The sequence below is a fragment of the Brachyhypopomus gauderio genome, unplaced genomic scaffold, assembly GCF_052324685.1.
Source record: "Brachyhypopomus gauderio isolate BG-103 unplaced genomic scaffold, BGAUD_0.2 sc73, whole genome shotgun sequence".
Taxonomy (NCBI): Eukaryota; Metazoa; Chordata; class Actinopteri; order Gymnotiformes; family Hypopomidae; genus Brachyhypopomus; species Brachyhypopomus gauderio.
The window spans coordinates 720,690-744,858 of NW_027506894.1; the positions used below are offsets into that span (position 1 = coordinate 720,690).

Consider the following 24,169-nt stretch of genomic DNA (forward strand, 5'->3'; position numbering starts at 1 on the left):
GATGAGGGTGGTGGTGAGGGTGGAGGAGGGTGGAGGTGAGGGTGCTGGTGAGGGTGGAGGAGGGTGGAGGTGAGGGTGGTGGTGAGGGTGGAGATGAGGGTGGAGGTGAGGGTGCTGGTGAGGGTGGAGATGAGGGTGGTGGTGAGGGTGCTGGTGAGGGTGGAGGTGAGGGTGGAGGTGAAGGTGGAGGTGAGGGTGGTGGTGAGGGTGGAGATTAGGGTGGAGGTGAGGGTGCTGGTGAGGGTGGAGATGAGGGTGGGGGTGAGGGTGGTGGTGAGGGTGGAGAAGGTTGTGGAGAAGGTGGTAGTGAGGGTGGAGGAGGGTGGAGGAGGTATTGGTGAGGGTGGGGTTGGAACTAAGATGGCAGGTCAGGTCAAAGTTCCTGCTGTGATTACACTGCATGGTGATTAGTGCTTGAACCAGAGTCTCAACCTTCTCAAACACTGAGAGTGAGGGCTGGTCTCAGTGGGGTGATGAGGAGATGAGATCTGTCAGATGGTCCTCTGAGAGGGAAAGAAGCGGCATGTATGGACTTGGTGTGTGTACACAAGTGCAATCGAGCCCATGCGTTTGTGTGTGTGTGTGTGTGTGTGTGTGTGTGTGTGTGTGTGTTACCGAATGAGGTCCAGCAGGGCATCAGCAGAACTCATGATAGGTCTGCTGGCATCCCCTGAGTCCTCCTTCTGGGCCATGCCACCGGGGTGGACCACCAGAACCAGGACGATCCCCACCACCACTGCCAGGAAGGTGGTCCACAGGTAGTAGGAGACAGTGATCAGCCCCAGTCTGCTGGAACACTTTGGCTCCAGGGCTGCCAGACCTGACATCAGACTGAGAGAGAGAGGGAGAGAGAGAGGGGGAGGGAGGGAGGGAGGAGGGAGAGAGAGAGAGGGAGGGGGAGGGAGAGAGAGGGACAGGGTGGTGAATGAGAAAGAGAAATAAATGAGAAAGAAAAGAAACAGGAGCAGAAGAGAGAGGAGGGAGAAGGGAGAAAGTATCAGAGAAGTGAAGAAACTTCAACCACGGTTCCTTCAGAAGGGCAAAGCACATGACAGGTTCACCTTCAGGTTTAGAGCGGCATTACACCCAGCCTGGTGTTTTATACCACTCTTGGGGAGGTCTCAATATTAGGGTAGGTGTGTCCACACTTTTGATTGGTATGATACATACATAATCTTACATAATTAATAATAGTTAATAATTCCATAGACCCTTGTCAGCTAAATAATCTGATAATGCATAATGTCAGCTACATAATAATTACTCATCCAGAAGCTACATAATCTGAGTGAGTTCAAGACTTCTATCAGTACTTTATAAAGGTTAAACGCCAAATAACATTCGTGTTCTGGTTGATTTGTACAACAAAAGGTCTGAGTGAGTGATTGTATTATAGTGGTAAGATAGCTGAGCACATTTGAAAGTTATTTTCTGCTTAAGAGGTAGTTCAGTTCATTTGAAACTTTCTAAAGTAGTTCATTACATGAATAACTAGTACTGCCCACAATTTCATCTTAGAGAACATAGATCCTTAGGTGCACGGTGGTTTACACGTACATGACTGGGTCACTTAATTCAGTAATGTTTAATGAGGGTACATACATACGTTATCAGAAATCCTGTACAGTTTCACATACAACACCACAACTTTACAAGCTCTCCACCTACACCTCCACACCAACCACATACAACACCTCCACACACACCTCCACACCACCCACATACAACACCTCCACACACAACACCTCCACACCACCTCCACACAAACCTCCACACCACCCACATACAACACCTCCACACACAACACCTCCACACCAACCACACACAACACCTCCTCACCAACCACATACAACACCTCCACATACAACACCTCCACACCAACCACGTACAACACCTCCACACACAACACCTCCACATCAACCACATACAACACTTCCACACACACCTCCACACCACCCACATACAACACCTCCACACACAACACCTCCACACCACCCACATACAACACCTCCACACCAACCACATACAACACCTCCACACACAACACCTCCACACCAACCATATATAACCCCTCCAACCACACACAACACCTCCACACCAACCATGTACAACACCTCCACACCAACCACGTACAACACCTCCACACACAACACCTCCGCAACCAACCACGTGCAACACCTCCACACCAACCACGTACAACACCTCCACACACCACACCTCCACACCAACCACATACAACACCTCCACACACAACACCTCTACACCAACCACACACAACACCTCCACACCAACCACATACAACACCTCCACACACAACACCTCCACACCAACCACATAAAACCCCTCCACACACAACACCTCCACACCAACCATGTACAACACCTCTATACACAACACCTCTACACCAACCACGTACAACACCTCCACACACAACACCTCCACACACAACACCTCCACACCAACCATATACAACCCCTCCAACCACACACAACACCTCCACACCAACCATGTACAACACCTCCACACCAACCACGTACAACACCTCCACACACCACACCTCCACACCAACCACATACAACACCTCCATACACAACACCTCCACACTAACCACGTACAACCCCTCCACACCAACCACATACAACACCTTCACACACAACACCTCCACATTAACCACGTACAACACCTCCATACACAACACCTCCACACACAACACCTCCACACCAACCACATACAACCCCTCTAACCACACACAACACCTCCACACCAACCATGTACAACACCTCCACACCAACCACGTACAACACCTCCATACACAACCCCTCCACACCAACCACGTACAACACCTCCACACACAACACCTCCACACCAACCACATACAACCCCTCTAACCACACACAACACCTCCACACCAACCATGTACAACACCTCCACACCAACCACGTACAACACCTCCATACACAACCCCTCCACACTAACCACGTACAACCGCTCCACACCAACCACATACAACACCTCCACACACAACACCTCCACACCAACCACACACACCTCCATATACAACACCTCCACACCAACCACATACAACACCACACTACTCACATACAACACCTTCACACACAACACCTCCACACCAACCACATACAACACCTCCACACCAACCATGTACAACACCTCCACACACAACACCTCCACACCAACCACGTACAACACCTCCACACCAACCATGTACAACACCTCCACACACATCACCTCCACACCAACCACACACAACACCTCCACACCAACCATGTACAACACCACACACAACACCTCCACACCAACCACGTACAACACCTCCCCACACAACACCTCCACACCAACCACATATAACACCTCCACACACAACACCTTCACACCAACCACATACAACACCTCCACACACAACACCTCCGCACCAACCACGTACAACACCTCCACACCAACAACGTACAACACCTCCACACACCACACCTCCACACCAACCACATACAACACCTCCACACACAACACCTCCACACCAACCACGTACAACACCTCCACACACAACACCTCTGCACCAACCACGTACAACACCTCCACACCAACCACGTACACCTCCACACACCACACCTCCACACCAACCACATATAACACCTCCACACACAACACCTCTACACCAACCACACACAACACCTCCAGACCAACCACATACAAAACCTCCACACACAATACCTCCACACCAACCACATACAGCACCTCCACACACAACACCTTCGCACCAACCACGTACAACACCTCTACACCAACCACGTACAACACCTCCACACACCACACCTCCACACCAACCACATACAACACCTCCACACACAACCTCTACACCAACCACACACAACACCTCCACACCAACCACATACAACACCTCCATACACAACACCTCCACACGAACCACGTACAACCCCTCCACACCAACCACATACAACACCTCCACACACAACACCTCCACACCAACCACATACAATCCCTCCACACACAACACCTCCACACCAACCATGTACAACACCTCTATAAATAACACCTCCACACACAACACCTCCACACCACCCACATACAACACCTCCACACACATCACCTCCACACCACCCACATACCCAACCACATCCCTCCCTGTGGACTAAGGCTGTACCTCAGATTTGGTAGTACAGTACATACCATAGCAGAAAAAAAATCTTGTAAATTAAAAAGATGTTCAGTAAATCAGCGATCACTGATCTGGATGTGAATATTATGGTCTGTCAGACATTCAGATGTGGATGAAAGTTTTTAGGCCTTCACAGCTTTATAAAGTACCAAGTTTCTGTTGCTGTGGGAACGCTGAGACAGCGTGGGCACCCCAGTGGGTCACCCCAGTGCTCTGACCACTGTCGCCTGTCTGCCACGTTTAGAGGTAACAGAGAAAACCTGAATGCAACCTGAGTCAACTGCTCAACATCCCACAGAGAGAAGAGGTCTAACTGCTTAGTGTCCTGCAGAGAGACAAAGTGTAACTGCTCAGCGTCCTGCAGAGAGACGAGGTCTAACTGCTCAGCGTCTCACAGAGAGATGAGGTCTAAAATCTCAGTGTCCCATTACTCTAATCTTACCACTTTTTTGGTAACGAGTAATATAACGAGTTACTATTTCCAGTCCAGTAATCAGATTAAAATTACTTATCCAAGTAACTGTGCGTTACTATTTTTATTTTCCCTGCATCTGACCGTATCGCTCGACTCCGCACGCTGCGTGCGACCCTGTGAGATCAGCAAGATACATTGTTATTGTTAAAAATGCACTTCTAATACAGTGTGTTGGAAAAATCAATTTTGCTGCTGAATGTAACTACTAAAATAACTTGTAATTTAACATAGTTATTTTTAAAATTAAGTAATCAGTAATGTAACTAAGTTGCTTTTTAAAGGAGTAATCAGTAAACAGTAATCGGATAACTTTTTCAAGGTAACTAAGCCATCACTGCCCGCAGACATAGACAAGGTCTAACTGCTCAGTGTCCCACAGAGAGACGAGGTCTAACTGGTCAGCATCCTGCAGAGAGAAGAGGTCTAACATCTCAGTGTCCCGCAGACATAGGTAAGGACTAAATGCTCAGCGTCCCACAGAGAGACAAGGTTTAACTGCTCAGTGTCCTGCAGATAGACGAGGTCTAATTGCTCATTGTCCCACAGAGAGACATGGTCTAACTGCCCAGTGTCCTGCAAAGACGAGTTTTAACTGCTCAGCCTCCTGCAAAGAGAGAGGAGGTCCAACGTGGGCTGTGCTTCTTATTTCAAACGACGGTATGGACACAGGAGGTGCACACGGAGCAGTGAAGATGTAAATCTTCATGATCTGGAATCTGGAGGTTGAGCTCCCATCTGCCCTGGGTGTGGCCCCGCACTACAGCGGAAGTGTGAGGTCAGCCTGAGGTCATCGTGAGGTCAGCCTGAGGTCATCCTTCAGTTGGAGAGTTGTACCCACCGCCTCACTGTCCAGCCTGATCGTGTGAAGTGCAAATGGACCTACACAGCTGTCTGAACAGCAGAACGTTCTTAATTGGCCGAATCAATCACCTGACTCAAACTCCACTGAGCATGCATGTCACTTCCTGAAGACAAGAGAGAAGATGGAAAACAGGAAGTGCAGACCGACCGCCTTGCAGGCCTGTTAAGACGCTCAGCCAGCAGGCGGCCAGCACGGCTTCATTCTCCACATGTGATTTACGATTATGTTGATTTCTCCAAATCCATATGGTCTCCTGAAATAGAGCACTGGTTATAAAAGGCACAATGTTCCCATCATAGAGATGTAAACACTTTCAAATTAAAATCAGTATGTTGAACTGCTATAACAATCAGCCCAGCTTGAACGTCCTTGGGCGGTTCAACCAGCTGTCCTGCGACAGAACAACTGGATTAAAACAACACAGGTTTCATGTAGAGGCTGAGTGAACCGGGCCTTGGGTTTTCTTAGAGTGCCTTGACTATGTTTAGAAATCAGCATGTTGAGATTTGTATGAAAACAAATCAAGCAAGCTGGAGCCGTTTGGAGTCCACTGGGTTTATACATGAATGGCTGCTTCAATACAGTGACCTTGTGACGCCGGGGGCGTCGGACAGAGGCAGCCGGAGACGTGGGTTGGACAGAAGGTGGTTTATTATCCATGGCAACCAGTAACACTCGTAGTACGTAATGCACGGTAAAGCTCGTAGCGCATACACTGCAGATGCAAGGTAAAGCTCGTAGCGCATACACTGTAGACGCAAGGTAAAGCTCGTAACGCATAAACTGGAGATGCAAGGTAAAGCTCGTAGCGCATACACAGTGGATGCAAGGTGACGCTCGTACACACACGGTAGGGACGTGCTGTCAACCAGAGACGCTCGTGTAGCGGCAATGTGCAGCACTGGACCAGACGACCTGCGGGCTTAAGAAGTGCAAAGTAAACAAGAAACAGGTGCTCAGTATGATGGTGATTGCGACTGTGGGAGTGGCTGCGTGCGCGGGGGTGTGTGCTGGGATCGGCTGCTGGGCGGGTTGCGCGCCCTCTGGTGGCGACCCGGCCCCCTCACCGTGACAGAGCCCTCCCCCAAGGACCCCTCCCGTCGACTCCCATGCGGTCTTCCCCGTCGCCACGGAGCTGGCCGGTCTGGATGTTCCCTGTGGAAGTCGGCGATAAGGGAGGGGCCTACCACTTGAGAGGCCGGTATCCAGGAGCGCTCCTCCGGTCCGTATCCGACCCAGTCCACCAGGTACTGTAAGCCACCTTTTCTGCGCCTTGAGTCCAGTAACCTCTCCACGAGGTACGCGGGTCCGTCCGACAACTGCAGCGGCGAGGGCGGCCGTGACGTCGAGGCCTCCTCCAATGCACCTGCTCTGTATGGCTTGAGAGCGGACACATGAAATGCACGCGACACACGTCTGTCTTCGGGCAGACTGATGCGGTAAGTAACTGGGTTAAGCCGCCTCAAGATGACGTACGGGCCGGCATATCTCTCCCCCAGTTTACCTCTCCTACCCAGGCGTCCATCTTCGGTGGAGACCCACACCTTATCCCCTACCTGATAAGATGGGGTCTCTCCCCTCCGACGGTCGGCTTTCCGCTTGAATCGCCGAATCGCCTCTCTCAGCCGCTGATGGGTGTCCTCCCACACCCGCTCGCTCCTCTTGCACCACTCCTCGACGATGGGCTGGTCTGAGGACGCGGCGTTCTAAGGATAGAGCGGCGGCTGGCGACCGAGCACGCACTCGAACGGTGTCATCCCCGTGCTGGAATGTGTGAGGGAGTTCTGTGCGTACTCGGCCCAGGGCAGAAGGGCGCACCATGTGTCCGCGTGCTCGCTGCAGTACGCGCGCAGGAACTTTCCCACCTCCTGGTTCGCTCGCTCCACCTGTTCGTTAGCCTGCGGATGGTAACCAGAGGTTAGGCTAACCGTGATGTTAAGCTTGGATAGGAACTCCCGCCACACACGCGAGGTGAACTGCGGTCCCCTGTCCGACACGATATCCTCAGGCAGACCGAACTGCCGGAATATGTGCCGAAACAAGAGATCCGCAGTCTCCCAAGCGGTGGGCAGGCCCCGCAGGGGAAGGAAGCGAACCATCTTCGAGAACCGGTCTATTACCACCATGATGACCGTGTTCTCCTCGGACGGGGGGAGGTCCGTGACGAAGTCCAAAGCGATGTGCGTCCATGGTTGCTTGGGTGCCGGGAGAGGGAGGAGCTTACCCGCAGGAGGAGTGTGTGGCACCTTGCACCGAGCACACACCGCGCAGGACGCCACCTGCTGCAGTACGTCCCGGTGCAGCCCCGGCCACCAGTAGCGGGCCCCCAACAACTGAGCCGTTTTTGACACCCCTGGGTGCCCCGTCCCCACTGACGTATGAGCCCAGCTGATGAGGGCACTACGGTGCGCGGGGGGAACGTACTTACGGTGCGGCGGGCAACCTGGATGCGGGTTCGCTGCCTCGATCTCCCGATCGATCTGCCACTCCAAAGCTCCCACGACGCACTCAGGCGTAAGCACCGGCTCCTCGCTTGTCGACTCCGTACTGCCAGGAAAGGACCTAGATAGCGCATCCGCACGCTGGTTCTTCTCTCCTGGCCGGTATGTCACCTGGAACTTGACGGGCGTTCATCCGTTTCGTGGTCCTGATATATTCCAGGTTTTTGTGGTCAGTAAGCACGGTGAATGGATGCTTAGCTCCCTCCAGCCAGTGTCTCCACTCACCGAACGCCTTGCGCATGGCCAACAACTCACGGTCTCCCACCCCGTAGTTACGCTCGGCGGCGGTGAGCTTCCTCGAGTAGAAGGCTATGGGACGGAGAGAGCTATGCTTCTTCGGTCGCTGTGATAGCACCGCGCCTACTCCCACGTTCGACGCGTCTACCTCCACTATAAAGGGACGGTTAGGATCCGGTTGGTGCAGAACCGGCGCGTCGACAAACGCTTGCTTCAGCTGGTTGAACGCTCTCGTAGATCTCTCTGTCCAGCGAAGCTTAACTCCTCCCCCTCTCAGCATGTCAGTAAGGGGCTCTGCAATCTGACTATATGCGCGAATGAACCGCCTGTAGAAATTCGCGAAGCCCAGAAATCTCTGCAGCTCACGCCGTGTGTGAGGCTGCGTCCATTTCACGACCGCCTCCACCTTCCTGTGCTGCATGTGCACGGAGCCTGGCCTAATGGTGTAACCTAGGAAGTTCATCTCGCTGAGATGGAACTCGCACTTCTCGAGCTTGCAATACAACCGATTGCGCAAGAGCGTGCCCAGAACTGCCCGTACATCACGCACATGTTGATCGTGGGAGGGAGAATAGATCAGGATGTCATCGATATAAGCGACAACGCATCTATTCAAATACTCCCTTAAGACCTCATTAATGAACGCCTGGAAGAACGACGGAGCAGACGCCAAGCCATACGGCAAGACGCGATACTCGTAGTGCCCCGTAGAGGTACTAAACGCCGTCTTCCATTCATCACCCTCGCGTACGCGAATAAGGTTGTAGGCGCTGCGCAGATCTAGTTTAGTGAAAACTTTAGCCTTCCTTAACTGCTCCAGCGCCGACGGCACTAGAGGCAGCGGGTAGGCAAAGTTCACTAAGAGGGAATTGAGCCCTCGGTAATCTACGCATGGCCTCAGCCCACCGTCTTTCTTCTTTACGAAGAAGACGCTGGCTGAGGCGGGAGAGGTGGAGGGAGTAATATAGCCCTGAGCGAGAGCCTCCTTAACATACTGAGCCATGACCCGCTCCTCTTCCTGAGAAAGTGGATAGACTCGACCACGCGGTGGCGTAGTACCTGCCTTGAGTGTGATGTGACAGTCCCAGGGTCGGTGAGGTGGTAACTGGGTTGCCTTGGCAGCGCTGAACACCTCCGCTAGATCACGGTACGGAGCGGGAATGACTGGAGTGGAGCTGATGTTAGGGCTCTCAACGCTGGTGGATTGCGCGAACACACGGGAGGGAGACCGGGTGCCCTGTAGGGGCGCTACCCACTTCAGCAGCTTACCCGTGGACCAGTCGATAACGGGGTTGTGGAGTTTAAACCAAGGGAGACCTAATGTGATGGAATAGCATGTGGAAGGGAGTACAAAAAAACTGATCTGTTCCCTTCGGCCCTGAACGTGTATGGTGACTGGTGCAGTGCGGTGAGAAATAAAACCCCCGCCCACAGGTCGCCCGTCCAGTGCATGCACGCGTCTCGGCTCCTCGAGTCTGATCAGGGGCACCCTCAGCTGCTCAGCGACGCTCCTCCGCATCAGGTTCCCCGAGGCTCCCGTATCCACTAATGCAAACACAGATAAGGACATCGCCCCGTAAGACACTGACGCTTCCCACGTTAGGAGATTTCCCATTAGAGCGATACTCACCCTAGCCCGCCCCCTCCTTGGACCAGCGGTACGAGTGAGGGGGGGGGGGGCGGCAGCACCCATCTCCATGGGCTCGGCGGGCGTGGTCTCACGGGGCGGTGTGTGCACGGGAGCCTGCGGGGTAGGAGGAAGCGCCGCTCCTCTGCCTCGCTCCTGCAGCAACCTGTCCATGGTTATGGCCAGGTGCACCATCTGATTCAGGTCCTGTCCCTCGGGCCGACAGCTCAGCTCCGCCCTCAGGTCGGGCTTCAACCCCGCCAGGAAGACGTCTGTTTGAGCCGCTTCTCCCCAACCAGTCCTGGCGGCCAGGGTCCGGAACTCCAGAGCGTAGTCTGCGGCGCTTCGGCTTCCCTGCCGTAGTTTTAACAGGCTCTGGCCGCAGACCCTCCCGTGGCTGGGGTGGTTGAAGACTGCCCGCGGCTCGCGAACAAACTGGTCATAACTGCGAGTACAGGGCTTCTCCGCGCTGATCTGGGCTGCTCCCCAGTCCAGTGCCTTGCCCTGCAACCGGTTTACCATGAAGCCGACTTTCTCCTTCTCCTCCAGGTGAGGCATGCTGGTAAAATAGAGCTGGCACTGGACCAGGAAGCCCTCACAGCGCTCCGGGTCCCCGTTATAGGGCTCGGGTGAAGGAATCGGCGTTCTTGGCGTTGGAGGGCGCGCAGTTGCCTGAACCGCCAGAGCCTGGATGCAGGTCGTCAGGGTATTCACCACTGAGCGGAGCTCCTGGAGCTCCTGCTGTTGTCTGCCCAGGATGATGCCTTGATGGGCCAACACCACTATAGCAGAGGCGCCCTCGCCTCCGGCTGCTCCAGGCTGCACATTCTGTGACGCCGGGGGCGTCGGGACAGAAGCAGCCGGAGACGTGGGTTGGACAGAAGGTGGTTTATTATCCATGGCAACCAGTAACACTCGTAGTACGTAATGCACGGTAAAGCTCGTAGCGCATACACTGCAGATGCAAGGTAAAGCTCGTAGCGCATACACTGTAGACGCAAGGTAAAGCTCGTAACGCATACACTGGAGATGCAAGGTAAAGCTCGTAGCGCATACACAGTGGATGCAAGGTGACGCTCGTACACACACGGTAGGGACGTGCTGTCAACCAGAGACGCTCGTGTAGCGGCAATGTGCAGCACTGGACCAGACGACCTGCGGGCTTAAGAAGTGCAAAGTAAACAAGAAACAGGTGCTCAGTATGATGGTGATTGCGACTGTGGGAGTGGCTGCGTGCGCGGGGGTGTGTGCTGGGATCGGCTGCTGGCCGGGTTGCGCGCCCTCTGGTGGCGACCCGGCCCCTTCACCGTGACAGACCTCCTATGTCTTTATAATACAACGCAAAAGTATTCGGCCCCCTTAAACTTTTCAACCCTTTGCCACATTTCAGACTTCAAACAAAAATATACAATTTTTAATTTTTTTGTGAAGAATCAACAACACACTATTGTGAAGTGGAACAAAATTTATTGGATATTTTAAACTATTTTAACAAATAAAAAACTGAAAGTGGGGCGTGCAAAATTATTCTGCCCCCTTGCGTTAATACTTTGTAGCGCCACCTTTTGCTGCGATTACAGCTGCAAGTCGCTTGTGGTACGTCCCTATCAGTGTTGTACATTTACGGTGTACATCGAGAGACTGAAATTCTTGCCCATTCTTCCTTGCAAAACAGTCCGAGCTCATTGAGGTTGGAGGGAGAGTGTTTGTGAACAGCAGTTTTCTGCTCTTTCCACAGATTCTCAATTGGATTCAGGTCTGAACTTTGACCTGGTCGTTCTAACACCTGGATACGTTTATTTGTGAACTATTCCATTTTAGATTTTGCTTCATGTTTTGGGTCATTGTCTTGTGGGAAGATAAATCTGCGCCCCAGTCTCGGGTCTTTTACAGACTCCAACAGGTTTAATCCAGAATGCTCCTGTCTTTGGCTCTATCCATCTTCCCATTCTTCACAAAAATGAAGTGAAGAATTTAAATTTTATATCTTTATATGAAACCTGAAATGTGACAAAAGGTTCAAAAGTTCAAGGGAGCCGAATACTTTTGCAAGGCACTGTAGATAAAGATAAAAAAAAAAAATTAATTACAAATCACAATATCACATCTCTCTATATCACACCATGGTCTTCAGAGTCAGGGTGGTTGAGGGTCAAAGGTTAACCAAAGTTCCCAAAGGCTTTCTATGTTAACCAAAGGCCTTCTGTGGTTGCCGAAGTCACACAGTCTGTTCCTATTATTTATTTTTATTTGAGCATTGATATATATATACCATGGAGCACAAATATAAATGTGAAGAAGGTCAAACCACCACAAGGCTCCTCTCAACACCACCTTCTTTCCTACGCATGAGAGATCACGTCATTAGACGGGTCGGCCCCATGAAGCTCTTCCTGAACCCTGCACGGTTCATATGGTCTCCATGGACGTCACAGTAGGTGTAGAGTTAGTGAAGACTTGAGACGTAAAGTTATAAATCATGTCAATCACTGATTTCACACACCTCAAAGCTGCCAGCGTGCTAGAGTTGGGAGGGGGGGGATACACATAATGAACAACACTGTGCGTGTTTATCGGTGTGTGTGAGAGCAGTGCTTTCTGGGATATCTTCACAGTGCACACAGCGGGAGTGTTCTGCACATTCAGCATGGCCCCTAAACTCAGACGCTGTCCTGTCGGACACGCAGTCTCACGATGTCTCACGATGTCTCACGCCATCATCATGCCCCGTCATGACCAACAGCTCAGTCAAACCACAATGGCAAGGAGACGCTGAGACTCTCCGTCAGGTTGCCAGGGTTACAGCGGCGGCTATTATGGGCTGCATGGCTTTTAGCAGTTTCACACAGTTCCTTTAGTTTTCCTTTGCCTTCTTTCTAAGAAATGACTAAGAAATGACAGCAATAACAGACGAGCGGTTGCTTATAAGCTGCAGAGTGGTCTATTAAAGCCCATCTGGGGTTGGAGCAGTAATGGCTGCAAAAACTAGGAAATACACTTCAGGAACACCAGAAGGCTGTTTCAGAAGCACTTCATTGTTGAACACATGCACAGTTTTCTGCTTCAAATCTCCCCATGTCCACAGAGCACTGATGCAGGCCTGATGGACCATGACTGAATATAGGCATTTATACGTGATATAAACTCACACAGTAGCCAGGGCTCTTTTAATAGCATTACATTATTATTAATGACACGCATACCCTACATGTGTACGTCCCATAGCCACGCCTCCTCTGTATGTGTGTGTCCCATAGCCACGCCTCCTCTGTATGTGTGTGTCCAATAGCCACGCCTCCTCTGTATGTGTGTGTCCCATAGACATGCCTCCTCTGTATGTATACATCCCATAGCCACGCCTCCTCTGTATGTGTGCGTCCCATAGCTACGCCTCCTCTGTATGTATACATCCCATAGCCACACCTCCTCTGTATGTATACGTCCCATAGCCACGCCTCTTCTGTATGTGTGTGTCCCATAGCCACGCCTCTTCTGTATGTGTGTGTCCCATAGCCACGCCTCTTCTGTATGTGTGTGTCCCATAGCCACGCCTCTTCTGTACGTATACGTCCCATAGCCACGCCTCCTCTGTACGTATACGTCCCATAGCCACGCCTCCTCTGTACGTCTCCGTGGTGGTGGACCACACGGAGGTCTGTACACCCTTCACCAGCACCCGGCCGCATCCACACCACAGACCCACACGCACAAACTGTTCCTGCATAAACGAAGAGGGCAGCCACCAACAGGGGGCGCCGAGTTACGGGGCTCGCGCTCATGACACAATTTACAAAATGAAATTGTGATGACACACACTGTGATGACAAACACTATGACATAGGCCGCGAGAGAACGCTTCCATGCCAACAGTCTCCCTTGGTGACTGACTCTATGTTCAGCACAGATGGAATCAGCAGATGTCCAGGTTCGTTTAAACACATGTTTACGTGGATGGAGGTGTGAGGAATGTGGGGTGTTATTCATGATCACAACACTGAACACTAGACGTTAACAGTGCAAATGAAGAATGAAGCAGAACTCAATGTCTTATATTTGTAATATTCTGTTTACAGTCTTCTGTATTTATTCCATATATTACATTTAAAATGTACCTATACTGAAAGCAAAAGCCAGTTTCCCTACACCCAGTATAAGCAACTCTCTGTTATGGACCATTGAAGAACAGCACCCCCTGCTGATGAAAGAAGGAGTAACAGACAAGACACGAATAACAAGAAGGTTAATAGCATCTACTCAAGACCTCAGAGGTAGGAAGATCCTGCCTGAAATGGTGTCCTGTACGGTGTCCCACAAGTTCAAATTTAGTCCTGCAAGAGACTCAGTTCTGCTCGATGCATTAGGTGGGCCAGCTAATGGGAGATTCTGTGAGGCAGCAGAATCCACAGAGCTCTCCACCCAGAAGAATTCACTCTCCGCCCAGAAGAATTCACTCTCTGCCCAGAAGAATTCACTTTAGCCAGCAGAATTTACTTTCTACTCAGCAGAATTCACAGAGCTCTCTACCCAGAAGAATTCGCTCTCTGCCTAGAATTCATTCTCTCCTGAGCAGAATCCACTCTCTAACCAACAGAATTAACTCTCTACCTAATAGAATTCACTATCTAGTCAACAGAATTCACTCTCTACCCAGCAGAATTCACTCTCAGCAGAATTCACAGAACTCTCTACCCAACAGAATTCACTCTCTGCCCAGCAGATTTCACTCTCTACCCAGCAGAATTCATTGAGCTCTCTACCCAAGTTCACTACAAAGAACAGTGGTCAGTGCTCATGTAACTGATGCACACAGTCTGTGCTGAGGGGCTGGTAGTAGTGCTGGCTGGTTGATGGTAGCCCCCCCATCCAAGAGCCCAGCTGGAGATGTGCAGACTTCACCCCAGCGACGTGATTAACAGACGGTCTTGATGCTCTATAATCGTTTAATTCCCGATATGAATAGTAACTGGATAAATTCCTATTCACTTAGTAGATAAAGGTTTATTAATTGATAGATGTCTGTATAAATATTACATTATATAACATATTTAGAGTGTTTTCATTCCTGTCCCCAAACGTTCTTTGAGAGGACAACCTCCCAGATGTGGAAAATAAAGTCCAGAGTAGCAGACCACCATGTTCAGTTAGTGTATGAGTCACAGCTAATGGAGGATGAGTCATGAATATGCCATGGAAACCTCTTCATTTCCCAATCGTGTTCAAATTATCTGGGGACAAAACATGTTGGTCAACATCATTCCCACGTCCATGGAAGACACCTGCTACTCCCGACCAGGGCGCCATCTCAGTGCAGGCAGCAGTGCATGCTGGGTAGTGCACTCAGTGATGGGAGATTTGTGAAGTCAGTAATGTGGATTTCCATTCTGGCCGCATGGTGTGCAGGGCGGGACCCGACCCTTTGCGGGACCCAACCTTGAGCGGGACCCAACCTGGACAAGAGATCTGTCCATCGCTCAGCAGTGTCCTGGAATATTCAACATTAGAACTGAATACAGTCTAGTGTATTTATTTATTTTAATAAAGGAAACTAGAGATGTAATTTCTGAAGACATGTGTACCTGTGCTGTATTTACAAAAGTGCAATGAGGTTTTCAAGCCTCCGTGTGTTTAGCAGACATTAATTGAAAATATGCCATGGTAACAAGTTTCCTCATGTATAAACATAAATTGCCATAATATGTCACCATCTGCTTGACATATGGTGCTACTGCATTTTGTCCTCATTTGCATATGACATTTGCATACGACGTAAGACATAAGTGATTGATAATAGAACACCATTCTGCAGAGCAAACATCCTGAACCTTCCCCAGCAAGAAGCTGGTGTGGATTTGATTATCTTTTCTCTAACAGTGGTCACTCATGCAAGTCATCAGAACAACTCTGCATACACACTCAGAAGTTGAGAGAAAGAGAGAGAGAGAAAGAGAGAGAGAGAGACAGTGGCAGAGAGACAGACCGAGGGCGAGTCCTTACCTGGACACAACCAGGGGGAGAATCAGCATCTTTAACATCCTCATAAGAAGTTCCCCAGGAAACTGGAAGTACTTTACCTCCTAGAGAAAGAGAGACAGATGTTATCAAAAAAATATTATCCTGAATCCTTGGACAGATCTACTAAACCACAGTGGTAATTCAGAGTGCTTTAGACCTGAGACTCTCACTCTGTCTCTTATAGTGTGACTGCACCCAGCACAGAGTGCTTTTAGACCTAAGACATGGTGACACTCTCTCCCCCTCTCTCTCTTTCCATCTCTTTCTCCCCATTCTCTCTATTTCTCTCTCTCTCACACACACACACACACACACACACACACACACACACACACACACACACACACACACACACACACACACACACACATACTTATTGCTAAACCTCTCCCTTCAGATACAAATGCATTGCTTAAAAAAAAAGAAAATTCAAAGCTCATTTTGTGAAGCGTCTTGTGCTGCAGTGACCCCTGCGGAGGGCGGTGACCCCTGCAGAGGGCGGTGACCCCTGTGGAGGGCAGTGCAGGTCAGCTGAAGTACAGGGCTGCCTCTGTGAATTCAACACAATCTACAGCAGATGGAGCTCATTCAGACATATTTAGCATTTCAGCATAATGCAGAATTAGTCAAGGACAAGCGGCCATGGTCAGATGCACATGACTGAAGGGCAGGATGAGTGAGTGGAAATGAAGTGTGTAAATAGGAATTCTAGAAGTGCTAATAGAGTAAGTCTAATAACATAATACTGTAAAAGTATAATTGTCCTAATAGTGTAAAACTCAGTGTCAAGTGAAAATAAAAAAAATAAAGAAAAAAATCTTGACAAAAAAAATTGCCATAATTTTTTTTCCCCTCTTGAGTTGAAGGTTGCTTTTTTCAATTGGATTAAAGTTCAACAAAACAAAAAACCTGAATGTGCTATTTCAACAAGGGGTGCCAATAATTATGGAGGGTGCTGTAGTGTAACACTAATTGTGTAATAGTTCAATAGTCATAATAGTTACGATTCACAAGGGAAGGTGAGACGTGCAGGCGGAGTGGTTTAATTAGAATAAACGGACACAAAACCAAACAGACTACTAAAATAATAAATAACAGTACACGTAGTTAACAATGAACTGAATACGTAGAACAAAATACTGACACCAATGAAGGGAAAATGACTAATCAAAACGAGAAACGAACAAGGCCACAAACACACGGCGAGGCAGACATCCAAAGACACAGGGGGACATACACGGGGGGACATACAAGGGGGGGACATACACAGGAGGACATACACGGGGACAAACACGGGGGGACATATACAGGGGGACATACACAGGAGGACATACACAGGGAGACATACACAGGGGGACATACACAGGAGGACATACACGGAGGACATACACAGGGAGACATACACAGGGGGACATACACGGAGGACATACACAGGAGGACATACACAGGGAGACATATACGGGGGTACATACATGGGGGGACATACACGGGGGAACATACACAGGGGGACATACACAAAGGACATACACAGGGGGACATACACAGGAGGACATACACAGGGGGACATACACAGGGGAACATACACGGGGGACATACACGGAGGACATACACAGGGAGACATATACGGGGGACATACACGGGGGGACATACACAGGGGAACATACACAGGGGGACATACATGGGGGACATACATGGAGGACATACACAGGGAGACATATACGGGGGGACATACACAGGGGAACATACACAAGGGAATATACACAGGGGGACATACACAGGGGGACATACACGGGGGGACATATACGGGGGACATACACAGGGGAACATACACAGGGGGACATACACAGGGGGACATACACAGGAGGACATACACAGGGGGACATACACTGCTAACAAACAGAGAACTAACCATATACGATCGGAGGTACAAGGAAGTCGACAGGAGCCAAGAATAAATTAACTAGGTAACACAAACAATCATTGTACATAAAACACGACTCAGACAGGGGAACCAAACCTGGGGGAGGAACTGAACAGACACAAACACGAGTAAACCGAACAGGACAGTAGGGAGAAACAGACAGCTGACCGAGGACTAGAAGACAAACACCATAACCTGCGACAGAGTGAAGCGGTAACAGGAGGGATGAGGTGGACTGAGAGAGTGGAAGGGCGGAACACACTGACAACGTAGAAACAACGGCCCACAACCAGAAGTCTGGAACACAGGGATTAAATAAGGAACTAAAGAGGGAAACCGAACTAGACTCAGATGATCACGAGGAGTGTGAGAACAGACCGACAGGCTGTGGAGGGAAACACATGAAAAACCCAAACAAGAACACGTGGAGAAACACAGCAAAGACCGGACAGGTCGGAGGGAGCTATACCTCACAATAGTGTAATAGTCCTAACAGTCCAGTAGTCTAACGAGCATTCAGCATGACTCGTTTGTAGTTGAAAGCTGAATCAGAAATACATTATTATTATATTATATATTACATCAAAAGTTTTGTCCAGCATGGTTAAAATGTGATTGGACTGATTTGTTTTTATAATGTTGTTTTATAATGGCAATGTTCAGGAATACAAAGGAGCTCTCAACTGGAAATTGGACATGTGAGTTATAAGGTGTGAGGTGTGAGTTATAAGGTGTGAGGTTTGAGGTGTGAAGTGTGAGGATTGAAGTGTGAGTTATAAGGTGTAAGGTGTGAGTTATAAGATGTAAGGTTTGTGGTGTGAGGATTGAAGTGTGAGTTATAAGGTATGAGGTGTGAGTTACAAGGTGTGAGGTTTGTGGTGTGAAGTGTTAGGTTTGAGGTGTGAGTTATAAGGTGTGAGGTTTGTGGTGTGAAGTGTGAGGTTTGAGGTGTGAGTTATAAGGTGTGGGATATAAGGTGTGAGGTTTGTAGTGTGAGGTGTGATGTTTGTGGTGAGTTATAAGGTGTGAGTTATAAGGTGTGAGATGCAGTGTTGGGAACGTTACTTTAAAAAAGTAATTAGTTATAGTTACTCACTACTTGTTCAAAAAAGTAACTGAGTTAGTAACTGAATTACTCTATAATAAATGTAACTCGTTACCAGGGAAAGTAACTATTTGCGTTACAGTTAAAAAAAGGTTATATGCCGATTAATTATGTTTTTTAAGCAGTTTTCACAGTCAGTTGAAATGAGTAGATCAGAAAGTTGTTTAACTTTTGATATTTATTGCACATCCACAGACCAGTGCAGGATAAAATCCTTTAAAATCCCAAATCTTTGTAAAAAAAAAAAAAAAAAAGCAAAAGTAAACAGTTACACTATATAAAGTGCATTTACATCTATGAAATTAAATTAAATTCTCTCAACCTGAGACAACTGGTTTGTTCACAACAGAAGTAAACTTAACAATTAAACCTATATTCTTAATTAAATAAATCAAATACCCAGTCTGGTAGACATTCAGGAACTTCAAGTATTTTCTTAAATAATGTTTATATCGCCTTGAAAATGCAAAATTTTCTTCGGCTTGCACCTGACGCTCTTCCGGCCTCTTCTTCGTTTGTGTCGTGTCACTCGCGTGCTTCGGCGCGCGTGTAAAAACACTGGCTCTGATTGGCTATCATCACGCTGCCTTAGCCAATCGCTTACTGACTTGTTAAGTTAAACGGGTGTTACACGGAGAACTGACCAATCAGGATCTGTTACTCCTCACTAGCCTGGGCAGCGGTCCGCTCGCATTAGTATATCGATATATAGTAACGCAACGCTTTTAATGACCAGTAACGTCAACGGCGTTGTAACGACAGGAAAAGTAATTAATTATATTATTCCGTTACTGACAAAATGACACAGTTACCTAACGCCGTTATTTTTAATGGCGTTATTCGCAACACTGGTGAGATGTGAGTTATAAGGTGTGAGGTTTGATGTTTGAAGTGTGAGTTATAAGGTGTGAGGTGTGAGGTTTGTGGTGTGAGGTGTGATGTTTGTGGTGAGTTATAAGGTGTGAGGTGTGAGTTACAAGGTGTGAGATGTGAGTTATAAGGTGTGAAGTATGAGTTATAAGGTATGCGCTGAGTTATAAGGTGTGAGGTTTGAGGTGTGAGGTTTGATGTTTGTGGTGTGAGTTAAAAGGTGTGAAATGTGAGTTATAAGGTGGGAGGTTTGTAGTGTGAGGTGTGAAGTTTGTGGTGTGAGTTAAAAGGTGTGAAATGTGCATTATAAGGTGTGAGATTTGTGGTGTGAGGTTTGATGTTTGTGGTGTGAGTTAAAAGGTGTGAAATGTGAGTTATAAGGTGGGAGGTTTGTAGTGTGAGTTAAAAGGTGTGAAATGTGCATTATAAGGTGTGAGATTTGTGGTGTGAGTTATAAGGTGTGAGGTGTGAGGTGTATAATGTATGATGTTACAGAGGGAAGATGTGCTCTGTTGCTCCTGTACACACATTAAAGAAACCTCTTTCCTTGTTTACAGCACAAGCAACAAAGCTCTTCAAGTATTCCCCACAGAGAAAATACTAGCAAAATGGTCAAATATACCTCAACTGTTCACAAACACAGATATGGATGTTACGCTAGACATGAAGCAAACAAGCAATTAAGGAGATTTTAATTAAAAGCAGTGTGGGATGAGTGTGATCCCAGATCAGTAGCAGTCTCAGGCCTGATATATGCTGCTGGTTCCCACAGATCCCTCAGCAGGTCCCAGATCAGTAGTGTCAGGCCCCTGCGTTTCCACTAGAGTGACTCCACCCATCCTCTCTCATTCCTGCTCGTTATTTTTGCCTGAAGGTAATCCAGTCTTTTTTTTGGTCTTTTTTTGTATCCATGGTGACAGAGTGCACTTTGCAAAACTCTGTCAATGGCTGACCTGCGGATTCCTCGTATGAGATTCAGCCTTGGAACGGTTCATTTGAGAAAGGAAGAACTTCTTCATTTTGTGACATTGCCTGTGAAGTAGCTGATGGAGATCAGTAGGTGTGAAGAAATGAGTTCGGACTGTAAAGGCTTGCACCACTACACTCACTCCTGAACCCCCCACACTCACTCCTGAACCCCTACACTCACTCCTGAACCCTCCACACTCACTCCTGAACCCCAACACACTCACTCCTGAACCCCCCACACTCACTCCTGAACCCCAACACACTCACTCCTGAACCCTAACACACTCACTCCTAAACCCCAACACACTCACTCCTGAACCCCCACACTCACTCCTGAACCCCAATCACACTCACTCCAGAACCCCAACACACTCACTCCTGAACCCCCACACTCACTCCTGAACCCCAATCACACTCACTCCTGTATCCCCACACTCACTCCTGAACCCTCCACACTCACTCCTGAACCCCCCACACTCACTCCTGAACCCTCCACACTCACTCCTGAACTCCCCACACTCACTCCTGAACCCCAACACACTCACTCCTGAACCCCAACACACTCACTCCTGAACCCCTGCACTCACTCCTGAACCACAACACACTCACTCCTGAACCCCCGCATTCACTCCTGAACCCTCCACACTCACTCCTGAACCCCCACACTCACTCTTGAACCCCCCACACTCACTCCTGAATCCTCTTATATTCCCAGTGTGTTTCCCATGAGCTAAACCTCATATATGGTTCATTCACAGTTTCCTCACATCCTCTCAGTGTCTTTAGAACATTCAAAATTTCTTTTTAATCTTGAAATTAAAGATTAAATTTCTTTTTAATCTTGCTGAAATGCTTAATGTACTTTGCTTAATGTACTGTTGCTAAGCGCATTTGTGTGATTGGACCATAATCCCAGCTTCCCGTGGTCACATGTTGCTCTTATATTTAGACTCCAGACCACAGCAGATTGGAGCTGATGCTGAAAGACCACCATGGACATTCTGGAGCACCAGCCGTCTGGAATGTGTTCAATATTTCGTTTTTCTATTATCTATATATTATATATATATTATCCATATATATCTATATAGATCTACAGATCTCTGGGTTAGGGGTTGGAGGGAGGGCAGATCTCTGGGTTAGGGGTTAGAGGGAGGGCAGATCTCTGGGTTAGAGGTCGGAGGGAGGGCAGATCTCTGGGTTAGGGTTTAGAGGGAGGGCAGATCTCTGGGTTAGGGGTTAGAGGGAGGGCAGATCTCTGGGTTAGAGGTCGGAGGGAGGGCAGATCTCTGGGTTAGGGGTTGGAGGGAGGGCAGATCTCTGGGTTAGGGGTTAGAGGGAGGGCAGATCTCTGGGTTAGGGGTTAGAGGGAGGGCAGATCTCTGGGTTAGAGGTCGGAGGGAGGGCAGATCTCTGGGTTAGGGGTTAGAGGGAGGGCAGATCTCTGGGTTAGGGGTTGGAGGGAGGGCAGATCTCTGGGTTAGGGGTTAGAGGGAGGGCAGATCTCTGGGTTAGGGGTTAGAGGGAGGGCAGATCTCTGGGTTAGGGGTTGGAGGGAGGGCAGATCTCTGGGTTAGGGGTTAGAGGGAGGGCAGATCTCTGGGTTAGGGGTTAGAGGGAGGGCAGATCTCTGGGTTAGGGGTTAGAGGGAGGGCAGATCTCTGGGTTAGAGGTTGGAGGGAGGGCAGATCTCTGGGTTAGGGTTTAGAGGGAGGGCAGATCTCTGGGTTAGAGGTTGGAGGGAGGGCAGATCTCTGGGTTAGGGGTTCGAGGGAGGGCAGATCTCTGGGTTAGGGTTTAGAGGGAGGGCAGATCTCTGGGTTAGAGGTTGGAGGGAGGGCAGATCTCTGGGTTAGGGGTTAGAGGGAGGGCAGATCTCTGGGTTAGGAGTTAGAGGGAGGGCAGATCTCTGGGATAGGGGTTAGAGGGAGGGCAGATCTCTGGGTTAGAGGTTGGAGGGAGGGCAGATCTCTGGGTTAGGAGTTAGAGGGAGGGCAGATCTCTGGGTTAGAGGTCGGAGGTGAGGGCAGATCTCTGGGTTAGAGGTCGGAGGTGAGAGCAGGTCACTCAAGACATTCATAACAGCAAAGTGGATCTGCCATGAGACACAAACAGCACACACTGTGAATAAAAGAATATACGTTTTTTTGTGTTATCCTCAGAAAAATATTTTTCACGTTCTAAATTATCATGATCCTGTGGGCTGGTATAGCAGTGTTAACAGTGGTGGAGTGTTAATGTCCCAGTGTGGAAGTCCTGAACTAACTCATCAGCTCATGACCTCTTCCTCCTCTGACACTAGAGCAGCCCCACAATGCATGCAGAGGTAGTTTAACTAGTATGTACTGCACCATAAAACCACATCAATCAAACCTGCAAATGTCCTCTGTGGTTCCCTTTGGTTATGGCTAAAAGTACATAACATGAGAAAAAAAGTGTGTGGTGGGGGTTGAGCAGGATTTGTCTGGGGTGGGGAGCAGTGGGGTGGTGTGTGGTGTTTGGGTGGGGCAGGTGTACAGTCGGGTGGTGTTGGGTGGAGTCTGAAACACTGACCTGCTCAGAGAGCTGCTTGGTGCGCAGGAAGAATCCGAGCAGGCAGCCGACGACCACGGCCAGCACGGACAGGATGAGAAGACCGTTCTGCCTGCACACACCCCTCACCCGCACCCACACCGCGTCCAGTACCACCGCCATCGCTCGCCCTGGACCCCACCCCCCCGAGACACACCCGCCCACCGATACACGGGACTGATGTCAGAACCGTCAGGGTAAGGAGCCCGAACACAACACTCTCCCAGCTGGGTCGACGAAACATACAGTTGAGCTCTGTCTCGGCTCTGTCTCGGCTCTGTCCCGGCTCTGTCCCGGCTCTGTCCTCTTTCCACGGTCCCTCTCACGCTCTGAAGGATTACAGAGATCATAAATCGTTTCAGACATCCTCTCAGACTCCGCCCAGTGCAGGAGGTCCTTCCCCACACTCTTCTTTGACCAATAGAAACACAAGGACAGTTGGTACAGGGATGTGCAGTTGGCTCACCCAATCGTGTTGGACCTGTGCCACTGTGAAGAGAAGAGGCTTGTGGAGGAGAAGGCACAACAAAAATGTGATGGTCCTGCAGCTAGTGGGTGGTGTGTGTGTGTGTGTGTGTGTGTGTGTGTGTGTGTGTGTGTGTGTGTGTGTGTGTGTGTGTGTGTGTGTGTGTGTGTGTGTGTGTGTGTGTGTGTGTGTGACAGAGAGTGATGACCCTGGGGTAACACTGAGATACATCTTCAGGTAACGAGGGATGAGAGAGGAGAGAACCTTCCAGTGACGCTCCGCACTGCCTTCGTTAGGACCTACTAGCTGTGTCCTGATTATGCAATTAATTAACTATTGCATAATTTATTGTGCTGTG

General features: G+C 49.2%; 1 protein-coding gene across 1 annotated transcript in view; it reads right to left on the reverse strand.

Annotated features, from left to right (window-relative positions):
* Positions 1–23,468, reverse strand: part of slc1a7b (solute carrier family 1 member 7b) — a 46,308-nt gene extending 22,840 nt beyond the window's left edge. The window contains exons 1-3 of the mRNA XM_076990111.1: positions 23,328–23,468; positions 15,892–15,971; positions 616–831 (exon numbers count right to left, since the gene is read on the reverse strand). Of these exons, the coding sequence (XP_076846226.1) occupies positions 616–831; positions 15,892–15,971; positions 23,328–23,468 (437 nt within the window). The remainder of the gene's footprint in view (positions 1–615; positions 832–15,891; positions 15,972–23,327) is intronic.
* Positions 23,469–24,169: the final 701 nt, after the last annotated feature.